This window comes from Entelurus aequoreus, linkage group LG12 (genome assembly GCF_033978785.1).
Source record: "Entelurus aequoreus isolate RoL-2023_Sb linkage group LG12, RoL_Eaeq_v1.1, whole genome shotgun sequence".
Lineage (NCBI taxonomy): Eukaryota > Metazoa > Chordata > Actinopteri > Syngnathiformes > Syngnathidae > Entelurus > Entelurus aequoreus.
This window is the reverse complement of record NC_084742.1, coordinates 63,116,690-63,139,189: the sequence shown is the minus strand read 5'-3', so window position 1 is coordinate 63,139,189 and position 22,500 is coordinate 63,116,690. Positions and strand designations below refer to the sequence as shown.

Here is a 22,500-nt window from a genome sequence, read left to right as displayed (position 1 = left end):
TATATATATATATATACATATATATACACATACACATACATACATACATACATACATACACACATATATATATATATATATATATATATATATATATATATATATATATATATATATATATATATATATATATATATATATACACACACATGTATATATATATATATATATATATTTTTTTTTAAATATATATATACATACATATATATATATATTCATACCGTATTTCCTTGAATAGCCGCCGGGGCGCTAATTAATTTAAAACCTCTTCTCACTCCTGCGTTTACCAAAAGCATGCGGGATTGGCAAGCATGCGCTAATTATTTTAAAACCTCTTCTCACTCCGGCGCTTACCTTATCATGAAAATCACATTTAATAAAAAAAAACGTTACTATGGTCTTACCTTTAGGTATAAATGAGTCCATGCGCAGCTCCTATAGAAGTCTTCCTTATCTTTCTTCAGTTTTAAAAGTCTCTCTGTCTCGATGGAGATCTTCCTTTAAGTATTACCTCCTGCTTCGATTGAAAGTCCAGTTTAGAAAACTGTTTTATTTTAGATATTTAATCCTCCATGGTAAAAGTGCAAGCAAACAATGGCTGCTCACTCTTGCTGCGTGTTGTCTTCTTCTGCAGTACCGGTCTTCTGCAGTACCAGCAGTCGCAAGAAGGATCACTAGCGCCCTCTACCACCAGGAGGCGGAAGTCATTTAATGACTCATATTTGACCCGGCGGAAGTGCCAAGCATGCGCTAATTATTTTGCGAAACGAGTTTGACCCGGCTGTAATTCTAGGCAGGCGAATACTATGTTCCCGGCGGCAATTCAAGGAAATACGGTACATACATACATACATACACATACATATATATATATACATACAAACACATTAATATGTATATATATACACACATATATATATACATATATATACATCCATCCATTTTCTACCGCATACATACGTACTGTGTATATATATATATACACTAGCGTTCAAAAGTTTGGGGTCACCCAAACAATTTTGTGGAATAGCCTTCATTTCTAAGAACAAGAATAGACTGTCGAGTTTCAGATGAAAGTTCTCTTTTTCTGGCCATTTTGAGCGTTTAATTGACCCCACAAATGTGATGCTCCAGAAACTCAATCTGCTCAAAGGAAGGTCAGTTTTGTAGCTTCTGTAACGAGCTACACTGTTTTTCAGATGTGTGAACATGATTGCACAAGGGTTTTCTAATCATCAATTAGCCTTCTGAGCCAATGAGCAAACACATTGTACCATTAGAACACTGGAGTGATAGTTGCTGGAAATGGGCCTCTATACACCTATGTAGATATTGCACCAAAAGCCAGACATTTGCAGCTAGAATAGTCATTTACCACATTAGCAATGTATAGAGTGTATTTCTTTAAAGTTAAGACTAGTTTAAAGTTATCTTCATTGAAAAGTACAGTGCTTTTCCTTCAAAAATAAGGACATTTTCTTCTTTTCTTTCTTTCTTTAGTTTATTTCGAACATGAACACACTTACATCATAATACGTCACACAATTTCATATCATTTCGTTTACATCATGCCCGAAAAGGAGTAGGAAGAAGCAAAGCTTATTTAATCCTACCCCTTTCCCACTTCAAAGCGTTTACAATTATATAAAATCATTTACTCACCTTTTTATATAATAAAATAACATCTATGAATCAGTATATACAACAGTTTGTAATATGTAATTAATTAATTCAGTCATTATTAACATACTGAGATGAAGAATATTTTCAATAAGGTTGGGAAGTTTTTCTCAAAATTCTTCTTTCTTTGTACTTTGTAAGCACTATTAATTTAAACGGCCTCTTAAACTGGATCATGTCAGTACAATTTTTAACTTCTTTACTTCATCCATTCCATAATTTAATTCCACATACTGTTATGCTAAAAGTTTTAAGTGTTGTACGTGCATATAAATGTTTTAAATTATTTTTTTCCTCTAAGGTTATATTTCTCCTCTTTAGTTGAGAAGAAATGTTGTACATTCTTTGGTAGCAGGTTATAGATTGCTTTGTACATCATTTTAGCTGTTTGCAATTTTACCAAATCACCAAACTTTAATATTTTTGACTTAATAAATAAATGGTTTGTATGTTCTCTATATCCAACATTATGTATTATTCTAACTGATCTTTTTTGTAACATGGTTAACGAATGTAGCGCACATTTGTAGTTATTTCCCCATATTTCTGCACAATAAGTCAGATATGGTAACACTAGTGAGCAGTAGAGAATATGAAGTGATTTTTGGCCCAGGACGTGTTTTGTTTTATTCATTATTGAAATGTTTTTTGCTACCTTATGTTGTATGTTTTGTATATGAGATTTCCAGTTTATTTTATCATCTATTAATACTCCCAAAAATCTGGTTTCTTTTACCCTTTCGATGTCTACTCCGTCTATTTCAATGTGACCCAAACTTTTGAACGGTAGTGTGTATATATATATATATATACATATATATATATATATATATATATATATATATATATATATATATATATATATATATATATATATATAGTATATATATATATATTATATATATATATATATATATATATATATATATAATATATATATAATATGTATGTGTGGAAAAAAATCACAAGACTATTTCATCTCTACAGGCCTGTTTCATGAGGGGTTTCCTCAATCCTCAGGATTGAGGAAACCCCTCATGAAACAGGCCTGTAGAGATGAAATAGTCTTGTGATTTTTTTCCCACACATACATATTACGCTCTACCACGGTATCGAGCACTATTTTTTTGGATAATCTAATTAAGACATATATATATATATATATATATATATATATATATATATATATATATATATATATATATATAAATATATATATATATATATATATATATATATATATATATATATATAACCCCGTTTCACTTATATTCAATTAAACAGAACTGCAAAAGACAAGATATTTCATGTTCACACTGAAAAATTTGACTTTTTTTTTTTGCAAATAATCATTAACTTAGAATTTCATGGCTGCAACACGTGCCAAAGTAGTTGGGAAAGGGCATGTCACCACTGTGTTACATGGCCTTTCCTTTTAACAACACTCAGTAAACGTTCGGGAACTGAGGAGACACGTTTTTGAAGCGCTTCTCAGGTGGAATTCTTTCCCATTCTTGCTTGATGTACAGCTTAAGTTGTTCAACAGTCTCCGTTGTTGCTATTTTAGGCTTCATAATGCGCCACACATTTTCAATGGGAGACAGGTCTGGACTACAGGCAGGCAGTCTAGTACCCGCACTCTTTACTATGAAGCCACATTGATGTAACACGTGGCTTGGCATTGTCTTGCTGAAATAAGCAGGGCGTCCATGATAACGTTGCTTGGATGGCAACATATGTTGCTCCAAACCTGTACGTACCTTTCAGCATTAATGGTGCCTTCACAGAGTGTAAGTTACCCATGGTCTTGGCACTAATACACCCCCATACCATCACACATGCTGGCTTTTACACTTTGCACCTAGAACAATCCGGATGGTTCTTTTCCTCTTTGGTCCGGAGGACACGACGTCCACAGTTTCCAAAAAACAATTTTGAAATGTGGGACTCGTCAGACCACAGAACACTTTTCCCACTTTGCATCAGTCCATCTTAGATGAGCTCAGGCCCAAACGAAGCGTTTCTGGGTGTTGTTGATAAATGGCTTTGGCTTTGCATAGTAGACTTTTGACTTGCACTTACAGATGTAGCGACGAACTGCAGTTACTGACAGTGGGTTTATCTGAAGTGTTCCTGAGCCCATGTGGTGATATCCTTTACACACTGATGCCGCTTTTTGATGCAGTACCCGCCCTGAGGGATCGAATGTCCGTAATATCATCGCTTACGTGCAGTGATTTCTCCAGATTCTCTGAACTTTTGATGATATTACGGAGCGTAGATGGTGAAATCCCTAAATTCCTTGCAATAGCTGGTTGAGAAATGTTGTCCTTAAACAATTTGCTCAGGCATTTGTTGACAAAGTGGTGACCCTCGCCCCCGTCCTTGTTTGTGAATGACTGAGCATGGGCGGTATAGCTCGGTTGGTAGAGTGGCCGTACCAGCAACTTGAGGGTTCCAGGTTCGATTCCCGCTTCCGCCATCCTAGCCACTGCTGCTGTGTCCTTGGCAAGACACTTACCCACTTGCTCCCAGTGCCACCCACACTGGTTTAAATGTAAGTTAGATATGGGGTTTCACTATGTAAAGCGCTTTGAGTCACTAGAGAAAAGCGCTATATAAATATAATTCACTTCATTTCACGGAAGCTGCTTTTATACCCAATCATGGCACCCACCTGTTCCCAATTAGCCCGTTCACCCGTGGGATGTTCCAAATAAGTCTTTGATGCGCATTCCTCAACCTTCTCAGTCTTTCTTGCCACTCGTGCCAGCTCTTTTTGAAACATGTTGCCAGGCATCAAATTCCAAATGAGCTAATATTTTGCCAAAAATAACATCGTTTTCCAGTGTGAACATGAAATATCTTGTCCTTTGCAGTCTATTCAATTGAATATAAGTTGTATTTTATTTACCATTCACACAAGGGTGACAACTTCACCGCTTTTGGGGTTTGTCCTTCGTCTGCGTGAACTGAGAAATGGCTCCAGAGAGATGAACTTTTTAGGCCCTTGAATAGATTTAAATGAAGTATTATTCATGTTTGTTGGCTGATTTGACGGGGGGGAGTACAATCAATCACGCATTTCCGCAAATACATCCGAATTAGCCACGAGGCAATTAATTATCATCTGGTGTTGTTTATTTCTGGTCTCTGCCGCGTTTAATGAGCGACTCAAATGTGCCTGCGTGGTAAAAACAGCAGAAACCAAACAGCTGGGAAATTAACTAGCATGATGTTTCGGACGCGATAACGGGGAGGTATTTGGCAAAGCTGCAGGGTTAGCATGGCTCCGGTAAAATGGTTCGTCCTGGAAGGGACCGATTGTGTTTGGCTCGCCCCTTTGGTGGTACTGCCAAAGCAGGGCCATCAATAATTAAAAAAAAAAAAAATTATTCCCCCTTCAAAATAAAGTTTTGAACAACTTCTTCATGGCAGCCGGGGTAACAGTGTTGGATGTTTGCGGGGGGGGGGGGGGGGGGGGGGAAACAAGGACGAGCTTGTTTGGGCTTAATGGAGTCGATGTTTAAAGCGAAGCCTTGGCGAGCGCGGCGGCTCTTAGATCTCCCGCCGCCTGTCGCCGTCCTTGTGCTCGCTCCGGTTTTCTTGGAAGGACGCGGCCGCCTCGGAAGGAGCTGCCAAAAGTATTCTGGAGGACGCGCGGGCCCAAGAACACAAAAGCCAATACATTCTGAAGCTGTCCGAAGAGGGGACACTTCATTAGGTACACCAGAACTAAATACACTATATTGCCAAAAGTATTTGGCCACCTGCCTTGACTCACATATGAGTCATAGGGGTTCAGTATGACGTGGGCCCACCTTTTGCAGCTATTACAGCTTCAACTCTTCTGGGAAGGCTGTCCACAAGGTGGCGGGGGGTGTGTTTATATAGGGAATTTTACACCATTCTTCCCAAGTGCATTGGTGAGGTCACACACCGATGCTGGCTCTCGGTCGCCGTTCTAATTCGTCAAAAAAGGTGTTTCTATCGGTTCAGGTCAGGACTCTGTGCAGGCCAGTCAAGTTCATCCACACCAGAACGGTTTTTTCCTCGACCAACAATTTATCTTGTATTTTTTATGTTGATTTAATTAAAAAATAAAAAAATTAAAAAATAAAAATATATATATGTATATATATATACAAACCCCGTTTCCATATGAGTTGGGAAATTGTGTTAAATGTAAATATAAACGGAATACAACGATTTGCAAATAATTTTTCAACCCATATTCAGTTGAATATGCTACAAAGACAACATATTTGATGTTCAAACTGATAAACTTTTTTTTGTTGTTTGCAATAATCATTAACTTTGGAATTTGATGCCAGCACACGTGACAAAGAAGTCGGGAAAGGTGGCAATAAATACTGAGAAAGTTGAGGAATGGCTCATCAACACTTATTTGGAACATCCCACAGGTGAACAGGCTAATTGGGAACAGGTGGGTGCGTGATTGGGTATAAAAATAGATTCCATGAAATGCTCAGTCATTCACAAACAAGGATGGGGCGAGGGTCACCACTTTGTCAACAAATGCGTGAGCAAATTGTTGAACAGTTTAAGAACAACCTTTCTCAACCAGCTATTGCAAGGAATTCAGGGATTTCACCATCTACGCTCCGTAATATCATCAAAGGGTTCAGAGAATCTGGAGAAATCACTGCACGTAAGCAGCTAAGCCCGTGACCTTCCATCCCTCAGGCTGTACTGCATCAACAAGCCACATCAGTGTGTAAAGGATATCACCACATGGGCTCAGGAACACTTCAGAAACCACTGTCAGTAACTACAGTTGGTCGCTACATCTGTAAGTGCAAGTTAAAACTCTCCTATGCAAGGCGAAAACCGTTTATCAACAACACCCAGAAATGATTTGCAAATCATTGTATTACATTTATATTTACATATAACACAATTTCCCTACTCATATGGAAATGGGGTTTGTATATATATATATATATATATATATATATATATATATATATATATATATATATATATATATATATATATATATATATATATATATATATATATATATATATATTTATTTTTATTTTTTTATTTGTTGTGCGGCCCGGTAACCAATCGATCCACGGACCGGTACTGGTTGTTGGGGACCACTGCGCTACATTATAAATACTGAGTCTATTTGCAGGGAGCCAAATGTGAGCGCCCCCCTAGCTGGCTGCCAAAAAAAAGATCTCTTTCTCAGCCGTGGTCCGTGTGAGCCGCACCTAAGGGTGTAACGGTACACACAAATTTCGGTTGGGTTCGTACCTCGGTTTTAGAGGTCACGGCTCGGTTCATTTTCGGTACAGTAAGAAAACAACAAAATATCAATTTTTTTGGTTATTTATTTACCAAATTTGCAAAATCTTCCACCAAAAATATTTTTCTTAGTGGAATATTTGATGTGAAGTAATGGGAACCTTGGATAGGTCAATAACTCATAATAACATTGATTTTGATTCAATATTATGTTTTGAGCAATGACAGTTTGAAAGAAAAAAAAACAGCTTTGTTTTATTAGTCAACATTGCAACTTTTTCTAAATTACATTTAACCTTTAAGCTTTTTTTATTTCACTTTTGTTATGTTTTTGTTTATTTTTAATAGTATTTTTAGAATGTGCCGTGGGCCTTTAAAACATTAGCTGTGGGGCCGCAAATGGCCTCCGGGGCACACTTTTGACACCCCTGCTATAGATAATAAAAAATTAAATCTATGGATAAAAAGCAGAGCCTGGCGACGCATGCGCGTTTATCATAACTCTCTCTCTCTCTCTCTCTCTCTCTGCCCCTCCCTCACCAATGCTGCTGCACACACAATTTGTTTTGTTTTCAACCCCTTCTTAACCCTGGACGTACATTGAAAATACACGCAACCCTAACTCAAAATGCCGGACATTTGAGGCATTTAAGAAACTCCGCCCTGACAGCTCCGCAAAAGAGGACATGTCCGGTGAAAAGTGGACGTATGGTCAGTCTATCCTAGCCCGTTAGCTGCTAGCATGCCGTGTGGTTGTGCCTCGGTGTGCATTGTTTACACAACGTGCGTTACGCTACTTAATATGTCCGTGTGGAAACTCGTTCGGTACACCTCCGAACCGAACCGGAACCCCCGTACCGAAACGGTCCAATACAAATACACGTACCGTTACACCCCTACAAAGCAGAAAAAATGTCCCGTTGTGGTAATATTTCAGCTTCCAAGTCGGATGGGCAATACGAGCCCATCAACACGTCGAAGGAGCGAAAAAGCCGTGATCGCAGTGAAACGAAAGAGAAAATATACGACCTGGTTTTTCCAAATGGTAAAAAAAAAAAAAAGCACTATATTTATGTAAACAAAGTTATTTAGCCCTAATTACAGTGTAATATTTAATTAATTACAGTACAATGGTAAACAATTGTACAGTTTGGACAAATAAAAGTTTTGAAACATATGTTACGATTACGTTACTGAGTAATACTGGAGTCCATTTGCAGAGAGCCAGATGTGAGCGCCCCCTAGTTGGCTGCCAAAAAAAAAAGATCTCTTTCTCAGCCGTGGTCCGTGTGAGTCGCAGCCGGGTTCTCAGTTGTAATACACTTTTCCACCACTTGTGGCAGTAATGACAATTTCAAACAAGCAGAAGAAGTACAGAGAAGTTTCTTAAGCCCAAAATGATGACTAACGTGGTGAAGCGATATTTTCATTTGCACTTTCATCTTAGTGACAGTTTTTTTAAAGAAATATATACATATATACATACATAATGTTGTATACAAATATAATATACAATACATATACTTATGTATTATTACATTTAGTCGCAATTATTGTATTTTAGCACTGAGAATATGATTAATGTTGTGTAATCTTAATTCATGATCTATAATCCAACTGTGCATATATCATATCTATATCCAGACTTGGTAGGTGTCACAGAACAAAAGAAGTCAAACTTCCAAGGTGAAGACGGATAATGAGCCGACATATTATTTTTTAAAACCTTTTTGAAGTCTTTTTTGCGGCTGAAGACGAATGAGGAGTGTAATATCTACTGTATGAGCATCAAATATTCACAGGATGATGAATGAGACTGTGGAACATGGATGATAACACACACTGGATGATAACACACACTGGATGATAACACACACTGGAAGAGCTTCTTTAAGTAAGTCTGAAGACTCATTGATTATTGATATTATATTAGAAATACTTCATGTTTCCTTGTACTAAGAAACATCTTTACTACAACACATCATGTACATTACTACTATAACACATCATGTACGCTAATACTACAACACATCCAGTATGGCTAATTCTACAATCACATCCTGTATGCTAGTACTACAACACATCATGTACATTACTACTACAACACATCCTGCATGCTAATACTACAACACATCCCTGTTATGCTAATACTACATCACATCCTGTATGCTAGTACTACAACACATCTGTGAATTACTACTACAACACATCCTGTATGCTAATACTACAACACATCCTGTATGCTAGTACTACAACACATCCTGTATGCTAATACTACAACACATCCTGTATGCTAGTACTACAACACATCCTGTACACTAGTACTACATCACATCCTGTATGCTAATACTACAACACATCCTGTATGCTAGTACTTACAACACATCCTGTATGCTGGCCCGGCCACTCTACCAACTTCGCCACGCCGTCCCTATACTAGTATTACAACATATTCTGTATGCTAGTACTACAACGTATTCTTTATGCCAGTACTACAACATATTCCGTATGCTAGTATTACAACATATTCTGTATGCTAGTACTACAACATATTCTGTATGCTAGTACTACAACATATTCCGTATGCTAGTACTACAACATATTCCGTATGCTAGTACTACAACATATTCCGTACGCTAGTACTACAACATATTAGGTATGCTAGTATTACAACATATTCCGTATGCTAGTACTACAACATATTCCGTACGCTAGTACTACAACATATTCCGTATGCTAGTACTACAACATATTCCGTACGCTAGTACTACAACATATTAGGTATGCTAGTATTACAACATATTCCGTATGCTAGTACTACAACATATTCCGTACGCTAGTACTACAACATATTCCGTATGCTAGTACTACAACATATTCTGCATGTTTGTACTACAACTCAACATCTTCCATACACTAGTACTACAACATATTCCGTATGCTATTACTACAACATATTCCATACGCTAGTACTACAACATATTCCGTATGCTAGTACTACAACATATTCCGTATGCTAGTACTACAACATATTCCATACGCTAGTACTACAACATATTCCGTATGCTAGTACTACAACATATTCCGTATGCTAGTACTACAACATATTCCATACGCTAGTACTACAACATATTCCGTATGCTAGTACTACAACATATTCCGTATGCTAGTACTACAACATATTCCATACGCTAGTACTACAACATATTCCGTATGCTAGTACTACAACATATTCTGCATGTTTGTACTACAACATCTTCCATGCACTAGTACTACAACATATTCCGTATGCTAGTACTACAACATCTTCCATACACTAGTACTACAACATATTCCGTATGCTAGTACTACAACATCTTCCATACACTAGTACTACAACATATTCTGTATGCTAGTACTACAACATGTTCTGCATGTTTGTACTACAACATCTTCCATACACTAGTACTACAACATATTCTACAACCAATTAGTTCATTTCCTGGCTCCATGATGGGGTTATGTGACATTAATGATGGGGTTATGTGACATTAATGACGGGGTCATGTGACATTAATGATGGGGTCATGTGACATTAATGATGGGGTCAGGTGCAATAATGATGGGGTCATGTGACACTCATGACGGGGTCATGTGACATTAATGATGGGGTCATGTGACATTAATGATGGGGTCATGTGACACTCATGATGGGGTTATGTGACATTAATGATGGGGTCATGTGACATTAATGATGGGGTCATGTGACATTAATGACGGGGTCATGTGACATTAATGATGGGGTCATGTGACACTCACGACAGGGTCATGTGACATTAATGATGGGGTCATGTGACATTAATGATGGGGTCATGTGACATTAATGATGGGGTCATGTGACATTAATGATGGGGTCATGTGACACTCATGACGGGGTTATGTGACATTAATGATGGGGTCATGTGACATTAATGATGGGGTCATGTGACACTCATGATGGGGTTATGTGACATTAATGATGGGGTCATGTGACATTAATGATGGGGTCATGTGACATTAATGATGGGGTCATGTGAAATTAATGATGGGGTCATGTGACACTCATGACGGGGTCATGTGACATTAATGATGGGGTTATGTGACATTAATGACGGGGTCATGTGACATTAATGATGGGGTCATGTGACACTCACGACGGGGTCATGTGACATTAATGATGGGGTCATGTGACATTAATGATGGGGTCATGTGACACTCATGATGGGGTTATGTGACATTAATGATGGGGTCATGTGACACTCATGACAGGGTCATGTGACAATAATGATGGGGTCATGTGACACTCATGATGGGGTCATGTGACATTAATGATGGGGTCATGTGACATTAATGATGGGGTCATGTGACATTAATGATGGAGTCATGTGACACTCATGACGGGGTCATGTGACATTAATGATGGGGTCATGTGACACTCATGATGGGGTTATGTGACATTAATGATGGGGTCATGTGACACTCATGACAGGGTCATGTGACAATAATGATGGGGTCATGTGACACTCATGATGGGGTCATGTGACATTAATGATGGGGTCATGTGACATTAATGATGGGGTCATGTGACATTAATGATGGAGTCATGTGACACTCATGACGGGGGTCATGTGACATTAATGATGGGGTCATGTGACACTCACTCAGCTCGGCGATGCTGCCCACCCTGGTGGCGAGCAGCGACTGCTCCACGGTGCGTAGTTCCGCCTGCGTGTAGGCGTGATCTTCGCCGCCGCTACCGCCGCCTCGGCTCAAACGCTGCTGGTCGCGGTGCAGGTTGAGACTGTCGGGCAGACTGAGCACACCTGCGGGGGAACGACACACACACGTCAGACTGAGCACACCTGCGGGGGGGGGGGGGGGGGCGACACACACGTCAACAACACCCATCCTGCACAGTCAGCACTTTTCGCTCCGTGAGTTCCAGCACGCCAAATTTCTTCCCCCTACAAAAACCTCCCCCCCCCCATTAACTTCCGGGGCTGCGTCCATTAAAATCACAAAGTTGCCGGGGGTCCTTAACCGGCACGCGACTGTCCTGTTTCGCGCCTGTACAAAAAAAAAACAATAATGGATATCTTCAGATTCCAGCAGCTGTCAAAGCCGAAGTGCTATCGATCGCTGTCAATGACGTAAGAGGAAACATGACCACGGAAGTAAATGAGGGGGGAAGGTTTTTGTAGGGGGGAAAAAATTTGGCGTGACAGCCCCGTTTACTTGACCTTATACGCATGCGCGAAAAAAATAAAATAAAATAAAATAAAATAAAAAAAGTGTCCATCTGCTCTCCAGTAGATAACTTTACTTCACTGGGAAGTTATTTAAAAGAGCTATATTGTAAATAGTTTGCTGTGCATTTTTACATTTTGTTTGCTGTGTTTGGTGTGCAACTTTTTAAATTAAAACTTATAATAATAATAATAATACATTTGTTAAAATCTCAAAGTGCTACAAAGTATAAATAAAAAATAGAAAGTTAGAATATATAATGAGTTTGAGTTTGAGTTTATTTCGAACATGCAAGCATACAACATGATACATCACAATTTCCAGTTTCTCTTTTCAACATGTTCGAAAAGGAGTAGGAAGAAGCAGAGCTTATTTAATCCTACCCCTTTTCTTTACATAACAGTTGCTGAAACTTTTTTTATTCACTTCCTGTTCTCAATTTATTCACAATAAACTCCATATGTAATCACAATAAAAATAAATAAATAAATAATAGTAAGAATTTAATAATAATAATTGGTGAAGAAAGTCATATTTCATATGATGAGATAAGTAAGATTACTTTAAGAATGAATGAATGAATGGATAAAATAAATTGAAAATGTTTGTCATGGTTCTTCTTCTTTGTACTTTGTAAACACTTTAAGTTTGAAGAGTTTCTTGAAGTGGATCATATTAGTACATTGTTTGATTGCTTTGCTTAATCCATTCCATAATTTAACTCCACATACTGATATACTGAAGGTCTTAAGTGTTGTACGTGCGTACAAATGTTTTAAATAATAGAACATTTAAATAGAAATGAAAAACACTAGATCAGGGGTGCCCACACTTTTCAGCAGGCGAGCTACTTTTGAAATGACCGAGTGGAAGGGATCTACCTCATATATATATATATATATATATATATATATATATATATATATATATATATATATATATATATATATATATATATATAATTGATATTTATTTATGAAAGAGACGTTTTTGTTAACAAGTTAAAAGGTGTTTAATGATAATACAAGCATGTTTAACACTTATAGATTCCTTTCTTTCATGAAGACAAGAATATACGTTGGTGTATTACCTGATTGTGATGACTTGCATTGATAGGAATCAGACAGCAGTGATGATAACGTCCACGTTTTTTAATGGAGGAGAAAAAAAAGTCCTCCTTTCTGTCCAATACCACATGAAAGTGGTTGCTTTTTGCCATCTTATTCGTCCAGCTTCCATACTCCTTTTTATACACTTTACGAGAAATACACGTGGCTTTCGAGCTTGTGCACGCCAGCTTTCTGAGACTCTTATTTTGTTAGCGCAGGCAGGATAGAGCAGTGCTTTTATTGTGAAGACAGGAACTATGTGGTCAGTCTTTAGGCTTTTGACAGAAGGTATGGTTGAAATAAAAACTGTTGGTGGTATGGTATTTTTGATTTATTTTTATTTTAAATTGTTATTTTTGTCATAAAAAAAATACAATCATGTGTGCTTACGGACTGTATCCCTTGCAGACTGTATTGATATATGATGTAGGAACCAGAAATATTAATAACAGAAAGAAACAACCCTTTTGTGTGAATAAGTGAGAATGAGTGTAAATGGGGGAGGGAGGTTTTTTGGGTTGATGCACTAATTGTAAGTCTACCTTGTGTTTTTTATGTTGATTTAATAAAAATAAAAAAAATAATAATAATAATATTTTTTTTATTTTTTGTGCAGCCCGGTACCAATCGATCCATGGACCGGTACCGGGCCGGCAAGGAAAAAAAAAAAAAAAAAAAGTTTTTTATGTTGTTTTAATAATTTTTTATTTAAAAAAAAAATTAAAACAACATAAAAAACACAATATATACATTATATATCAATATAGATCAATACAGTCTGCAGGGTTACAGTCCGTAAGCACACATGATTGTATTTCTTTATAAAAAAATTAATTAAAAAAAAAAAAAAAAAAAAAATTAAAATTTTTGTGCAGCCCGGTACCAATCGATCCATGGACCGGTACCGGGCCGGCAAGGAAAAAAAAAAAAAAAAAAAGTTTTTTATGTTGTTTTAATAATTTTTTTTTTTTTTTTTAAATTAAAACAACATAAAAAACACAATATATACATTATATATCAATATAGATCAATACAGTCTGCAGGGTTACAGTCCGTAAGCACACATGATTGTATTTCTTTATAAAAAAAATAAACCCCCCCCGGTACGTGGGACAAATTTTCAAGCGTTGACCGGTCCGCAGCTACAAAAAGGTTGGGGACCACTGTCTTAAGGTATTGATTTGGCTATTGATTTTGGTACTAATGGCGGAAGTTAGCGAAGACACGGGCATCACGCACGCTGCCTGGCCATTTCACAGTCACATCCATAAAGCAGTATTTGTAGTCACACACTTCCTGTATCACATCCACGGGAGGAAGGGACCAAGTTTTTCGGTAAATAGACGCACAGCTGACGCGGACATTGGAAAGTTCTCTTGGCGTCTGAGAAGTGTTGTATCTCGAATAGCTGCAATCGCCCCTTGCCTTCTCTTAAGGTATTGATTTGGCTATGGATTTTGGCGCTAATGGCGGAAGTTAGTATTTAAATATATTTTATCAATACATTTATTGTATTACCTACATTTACATTTAGAAACCCAGTATTGTAAGAGTTGTAAGTGTACAGAGCAGTAACCATGACAACCAGAGGATTAGTTACCTCTCAACGTGACAACATTAATATTCATCCAGTTTGGAGGCCATATTGTATCTAAGTTATCACAAAACTTAGTGTTGCCATGAGTTCCCGCCGAGAGGACAAAAGCTGTCTTTGATCTTACCAATCAAAAGGCTTGTAAAACTCCACTGTGTAGGATGGGAAGCGACATGAAGGTGTCGGTTTCTTTGACCTATTGTAATCCACAGTAAGATCTTGTCTTGACCCGAGATCTACAAAGCAGGACCTGACGCAAGCTCCAGACATCTTTTCTTTCAATTGTTTTGTGGCCGAGGGCAACGGCTGTTTACAACCCCTCTCCCCTTGGAAACAGCTGTCAAGCCTTTATTTTTTTAATCATTTTTATGATCATGGTGTAGTACAAATTTACACATTTAGAAACCCAGTATTGTAAGGGTTGTAAGTGTACAGAGCAGTAACCATGACAACCGGAGGATTAGTTACCTCTCAACGTGGCAACATTAATATTCATCCAGTTTGGAGGCCATATTGTATCTAAGTTATCACAAAACTTAGTGTTGCCATGAGTTCCCGCCGAGAGGACAAAAGCTGTCTTTGATCTTACCAAGCAAAAGGCTTGTAAAACTCCACTGTGTAGGATGGGAAGCGACATGAAGGTGTCGGTTTCTTTGACCTATTGTAATCCACAGTAAGATCTTGTCTTGACCCGAGATCTACAAAGCAGGACCTGACGCAAGCTCCAGACATCTTTTCTTTCAATTGTTTTGTGGCCGAGGGCAACGGCTGTTTACAACCCCTCTCCCCTTGGAAACAGCTGTCAAGCCTTTATTTTTTAAATCATTTTTATGATCATGGTGTAGTACAAATTTACACATTTAGAAACCCAGTATTGTAAGAGTTGTAAGTGTACAGAGCAGTAACCATGACAACCGGAGGATTAGTTACCTCTCAACGTGGCAACATTAATATTCATCCAGTTTGGAGGCCATATTTGTTATCAGCGTGACTGTGAGTATTTAATCCCCTATAGCATGTAAGCGAGTACGTAAGCGCTTATTCCTCTATCGTGTCTCGCTCAGCAAACTGTGGCGTAAACAACATTTGAAGCAGAGCCCATCCCAAAAAAGTCTGTGAGGAAAGCAAACGGGAATTCCTCCAAACGTCTCCTGGAAAGTTCCTGTCATCGTACCAAAACGAGGTTGACGGATTCACAGTTGTCAGGCAAACTATTTTCTTCTTGTGGTCTTTTTTTTGGGGGGGGGGGGGGTGAATTATTCATAAAACACACACACACACACACACCTCCCACTGCGTCTTATCGCACTCTCACACCCGCTAAAGGAATATCTTATTTGCTGGGGTTGTCATGAACATGAAAAGAGGATTTGTGACCTCACTTCCTCTCAAGGATATTTTGACACCCATCCATTTGAAGCCATACCAATTTAAACACGTCCAAATGTCTTGCGTGCAGTTTTTGTGCTCAAAATGATGACGTTCCTAATCAAAGTGGACAGCGACTGATGCAATCACACAGCTTTTAGAGCGCAACACGTCACACTGTCGTGACTTCAAGTGATCCCACTCCCATTTGCGACCCGTGGCTAATTTTTTAACGTCCAACGGCACAATTATTAGCATCCGAATATTACATTTTGCAGGTATATACCAGAATCGTATTTTGGTACCGTATTTTCCGGGCTATGGAGCGCACCGGGATGTAAGCTACACCAACTAAATTTTAAAGGAAAAATACTTTTATATTTAATAATTTTTTATTATATTTCATTATATATAATATTATTAAATTAATATTAAATATCACAATCAGAATCAGATTCCGATATTTAATCAAAATCTGATATTTAATATCTAATGTATGTATTAATATTACATATTTTATAATATTTAATATTAATATTAAACACCAGAATTTAATAATAGTTAATTTATATATTCATATTACATATTTGATAATATGTAATATTATTATTAAATTAATACTAAATATCATAATCAGATTCTGATATTTAATATAAATTTAATATTTAATAATATAATATATAATAAAATATAATAAAGAAATCCCTTCATTTTCTACCGCTTGTCCCTTTTTGGGGTCGCGGGGGGTGCTGGAGCCTGCCTCAGCTGCATAACCATTATATATAAAAGTATTTTTTCCTTTAAAATGTTATTATATTATATTTATTTATTCATTATATTTAATCATATGTAATATTAATGTTAAATTAACACTAAATATCAGAATCAGAATCTGATATTTATTCAGAATCTGATTCGGATATTTAATATTAATTCAATATTTAATAATATAATATACAATAAAATATAATAAATACATCCATCCATCCATCCATCCATTTTCTACAGCTTGTCCCATTTTGGGGTCACGGGGGGTGCTGGAGCCTTCCTCAGCTGCATAACCATTATATATAAAAGTATTTTTTCCTTTAAAATGTTATTATATTACATTTATTTATTCATTATATTTAACAATATGTAATATTAATATTAAATTAATACTAAATATCAGAATCAAAATTTGATATTTAATCAGAATCTGATATTTAATATAAATGTAATATTTAATAATATATTATATAATAAAATGTAATAAATAAATCCATCCATCCATCCATTTTCTAGCGCTTGTCCCTTTTTGGGGTCGCGGGGGGTGCCGGAGCCTATCTCAGCTGCATAATCATTCAATATAAAAGTATTTTTTCCTTTAAAATTGTATTATATTATATTTATTTATTCATTATATTTAATAAGATGTAATATTAATATTAAATTAATACTAAATATCAGAATCAAATTCTGATATTTAATATAAATGTAATATTTAATAAAATAATATATAATAAATTATAATAAATAAATCCATCCATCCATCCATTTCCTACCGCTTGTCCCTTTTTTGGGTCGCGGGGGTGCTGGAGCCTATCTCAGCTACATAATCATTAAATAGTTTTTTCCTTGAAAGTGTTATCATGTTATATTTATTTATTCACTATATTTAATATATCTATACTTTATATTAGCTCCACCAGACTAAAAGATGCAAATATATATGTTATTTACACAGAAATATTTTGTAAATGTTTATTTACATACCTTAATTTTTTCAGATCAGCAGGTAGCAGAAGGTAAGAAAAGTTGCTTTTGCATAATATTGTGAAACAAAACACCAGATAATATGTCTTACCTTATACACCAGTGTTTTTCAACCACTGTGCCGCGGCACACTAGTGTACCGTGAGATATTGTTTGGTGCGCCGTGGGAAATTATGTAATTTCACCTAATTGGGTTAAAAATATTTTTTGCAAACCAGCAATTATCGTCTGCGCTGTCAAGAGCTCGGCAGAGTAACCGTGTAATACTCTTCCATATCAGTAGGTGGCAGCAGGTAGCTAATTGCTTTGTAGATGCCGGAGTATGGTTTGTCGTGATCACAATATGCAGACGACAGCGGGAGGCAGTGTGCAGGTAAAAAGGTATCAAATACTTAAACCAAAAATAGACAAAAGGCATTGAAGTTTAGGGATGGCTAAGCAAAACCAAACTAAAACTGAACTGGCTGAAAAGTCAACAAAAACAGAATGCTGGACGACAGCAAAGACTTACAGCGTGTGCAGCAGACGGCGTCCACAAAGTACATCCGTACATGACAATCAACAACAAAATAGGAGGGTAAGACAAGAACTAAAACACTACACACAGGAAAACACCAAAAAACTCAAAACGAGTCACAGCGTGATGTGACAGGTCTTGACGTTATGTTTTAGTGCTTTAATGGCGAGTTTACTGACAGATATAAGTAAGAACTTTACACTACTTTATATTACAAATGGCAACAGCGGAGGATGAATGTCCCATAACAAGAAGATAGAGAAAAAGAAGAAGCTTGTCGACTACGGTGTTGGCGCGGACTACAAAAGCGGATGCGCGCACATTTTCAGGACTTATGCAGATCCCAAGTACACATCAGCAGGTACCGGAAGGTAAGAAACATTGCTTTTGCATAATATTGCGATACAAAACACCAGATAATGTCTTACCTTATACACACACCATAACAATACTCCTATGTTGAAGCACAGTACAATCCATCAAGTGGTGTGGCTTCATAGCTTACCAAAGTCCTACTAAAACATTTTGACGGATTTTTGAGCGCCGTGTGTAATGTTCTATACTCTCAATGGAACATATAAAATGTTGGTGTTGTTTACTTGAGTCATATTGCAGTCTACACGTATCTCGTATGTGTGACTGCCATCTACTGGTCACACTTGTCATTTCAACATGTACCAAATAAAATAGCTTCGAGGTCGGTGAGCACAACCAAAATGGTTCCGTACATTGGGCGCACCGGGCACAACGGCGCTGCTTTTGTTTTGAAAAGCGTTATTTGTATTACTTCCGTGTGGACGTATGCCCGTGCGCGATTGTGAGTGAATGTAAACAGCGGCAATCACAAATTACAAAATAAATCTAAAAAAAAATCTATGTCGTGTGTGCAATACAACTATGCCGCTTTTATTTTGAAAAGTGTTATTTATGGGCGTATGTCCGTGTGTAACCTGTGAGTGAAGGTGCACAGCGACAAGTGATGCCCGGTTACCCCCGAGATGCTAAAAAGAGAAAAGTTGATGAGGAATGGCGTGTTTCCAACAAGACATGGACTCCCAAGTATTTCTTTACAGAAATTAAAGGTAAAGCTGTGTGCTTAATTTGTGGTACACAGCTTGCTGTGTTTAAAGAATATCATTTGAATCGCCACTACGCGACGAAGCACGAGGAAAAATACCAGAATCTGTCTGATGAAGTGCGCGCAAGGGAGGCGGATGCGTTGATGGTAAAACTGCAAACCCAACAAGGACTTTTTTTCCAAATTTCACACCCCCAGAGATGCAGCCGTCAGGACAAGTTTCGTCATTTCTCACAAAATCGCCAGAAAAACTGAGGCGTTTTCTGACGGAGAGTTTATTAAGGAGTGCTTATTGGACTCTGTTTCGCTGATATGCCCGGAGAAGAGGGGCGCGTTTGAGAACGTGTCACTCTCCCGACGCACTGTAACGAGGCGGGTTGAGACCATCGCTGGAAACTTGGAGCTTCAGCTGAAGAACAGAACGGCCGACTTTGACTGTCTTTCGCTGGCTTTGGATGAGAGCTGCGATGTACGTGACACCGCCCAGCTGCTCATCTTCTTACGTGGGATAACTGCAGACTTTCAAATCGCGGAGGAGCTGGCAGCCATGCAGTCAATTAAAGGGACAACCACAGGTAATGACTTGTTCACATAGGTAAATGCGTGTTTGGACATGTAAGGACTGAAATGGGACAAGCTGGCAGGTGTGACAACAGATGGTTGTCCAAATCTGACGGGGAAAAATGTTGGACTTTTAAAGAGGAGGCTGGATAAAGTGACAGAAATTGACATTTTTGCATTGTATTATACATCAGGAAGTGTTGTGTAAGACAGTGTTAAAAATAAAACCATCAAAAGCAATCTGCTTTTGTATAAAGTTAAAGGCCTACTGAAATGAATTTTTTTTATTTAAACGGGGATAGCAGATCTATTCTATGTGTCATACTTGATCATTTCGCGATATTGCCATATTTTTGCTGAAAGGATTTAGTATAGAACAACGACGATAAAGATTGCAACTTTTGGTATCTGATAAAAAAAAGGCTTGCACCTACCGGAAGTAGCGTGACGTAGTCAGTTGAACATATACGCAAAGTTCCCTATTGTTTACAATGATGGCCGCATGAAGTGAGAGAGATTCGGACCGAGAAAGCGACAATTTCCCCATTAATTTGAGCGAGGATGAAAGATTTGTGGATGAGTAAAGTGCAAGTGAAGGACTAGTGGGGAGTTGAAGCTATTCAGATAGGGAAGATGCTGTGAGAGCCGGGGGTGACCTGATATTCAGCTGGGAATGACTACAACAGTAAATAAACACAAGACATATATATACTCTATTAGCCACAACACAACCAGGCTTATATTTAACATGCCACAAATTAATCCTGCATAAAAACACCTGCGTGTTTGTTACGCTAGCTCCTAGCTCCTCTGCTAGCTCCTAGCTCCATAGAACACGCCAATACAATTCAAACACCTGATCAACACACACAATCACTCAGCCCAAAAGACCGTTCACCTAACCCAAGGTTCATAAAGCTTATATATTTTTAAAAAGTTACGTACGTGACGCGCACATACGGTCAAGTTATCAAATGTTTAGCAGCCAAGGCTGCATACTCACGGTACCTGATATTCAGCTGGGAATGACTACAACAGTAAATAAACACAAGACATATATATACTCTATTAGCCACAACACAACCAGGCTTATATTTAATATGCCACAAATTAATCCTGAATAAAAACATCTGCATGTTTGTTATGCTAGCTCCTAGCTCCTATGCTAGCTCCTAGCTCCATAGAACACGCCAATACAATTCAAACACCTGATCAACACACACAATCACTCAGCCCAAAAGACCGTTCACCTAACCCAAGGTTCATAAAGCTTATATATTTTAAAAAAGTTACGTACATACGCAAAAAAAAGTTGCGCACATACGGTCAAGCGATCAAATGTTTAGAAGCCAAAGCTGCATACTCACGGTAGCACGTCTGCGTCTTTGTCATCCAAATCAAAGTAATCCTGGTAAGAGTCTGTGTTGTCCCAGTTCTCTACAGGCGTCTGTGTATCGAAGTCAAAAGTCCTCCTGGTTAGAGTCTCTGTTATCCGAGTTCTTCCATCTTGACTGCATCTTTCGGGAATGTAAACAAAGAAGCGCCGGCTGTGTACTGTTGTGGCTGACTACGTTTGAAAAATACGTCCATTTCGCACCGACAACTTTCTTCTTTGCTTGCTCAGCTTCCTTCTCCATAATGCAATGAACATGATTGCAACAGATTCACGAACACAGATGTCCAGAATACTGTGGAATTATGAAATGAAAACAGAGCTTTTTCGTATTGGCTTCAATGTGGAAGGCATACCCGTGTTCGCCGGGCTACGTCACGCGCATACGTCATCCTCAGAGGCGTTTCGAACCGGAAGTTTAGCGGCAAATTTAAAATGTCACTTTATAAGTTAACCCGGCCGTATTGGCATGTGTTATAATGTTAAGAGTTCATCATTGATATATAAACTATCAGACTGCGTGGTCGGTAGTAGTGGGTTTCAGTAGGCCTTTAAGTTAGGTTAAAATTATTATTATTATTATTATTTATCTTACGGTATATCAAAAATAATTTGAACAAAATGTAATTGAAATATTGTCGGTGTGGCCCTCCAGCAGTGCTCGGGTTGCTCATGCGGCCCCCGGTAAAAATTAATTGCCCACCCCTGGGCTAGAGTCACGTAGCTCAGTGACTATCTGGAAACACGAGCTCTAAAGCTGTGATTGGACTATTACATGTGCTCCAATTGATGTTGCTCTTATTTTGCAGCAGTAGTCAACAAAACCGCAGAGATTGGAATCTACTAAAACCCTGACATGAGTATTTTACGCTGAAAACCGAATCACACCGAAGGTATGAAAAG

At 37.7% G+C, this 22,500-nt stretch overlaps 1 protein-coding gene across 2 annotated transcripts in view; it reads right to left on the bottom strand.

Annotated features, from left to right (window-relative positions):
* LOC133662420 (ankyrin repeat and BTB/POZ domain-containing protein 3-A-like) overlaps positions 1-22,500 on the bottom strand; it is a 382,948-nt gene that overhangs the window by 88,138 nt on the left and 272,310 nt on the right. For both annotated transcript variants that reach the window (XM_062066402.1, XM_062066401.1), the window contains exon 2: positions 11,637-11,798. In XM_062066402.1, the coding sequence (XP_061922386.1) occupies positions 11,637-11,798 (162 nt within the window). The remainder of the gene's footprint in view (positions 1-11,636; positions 11,799-22,500) is intronic.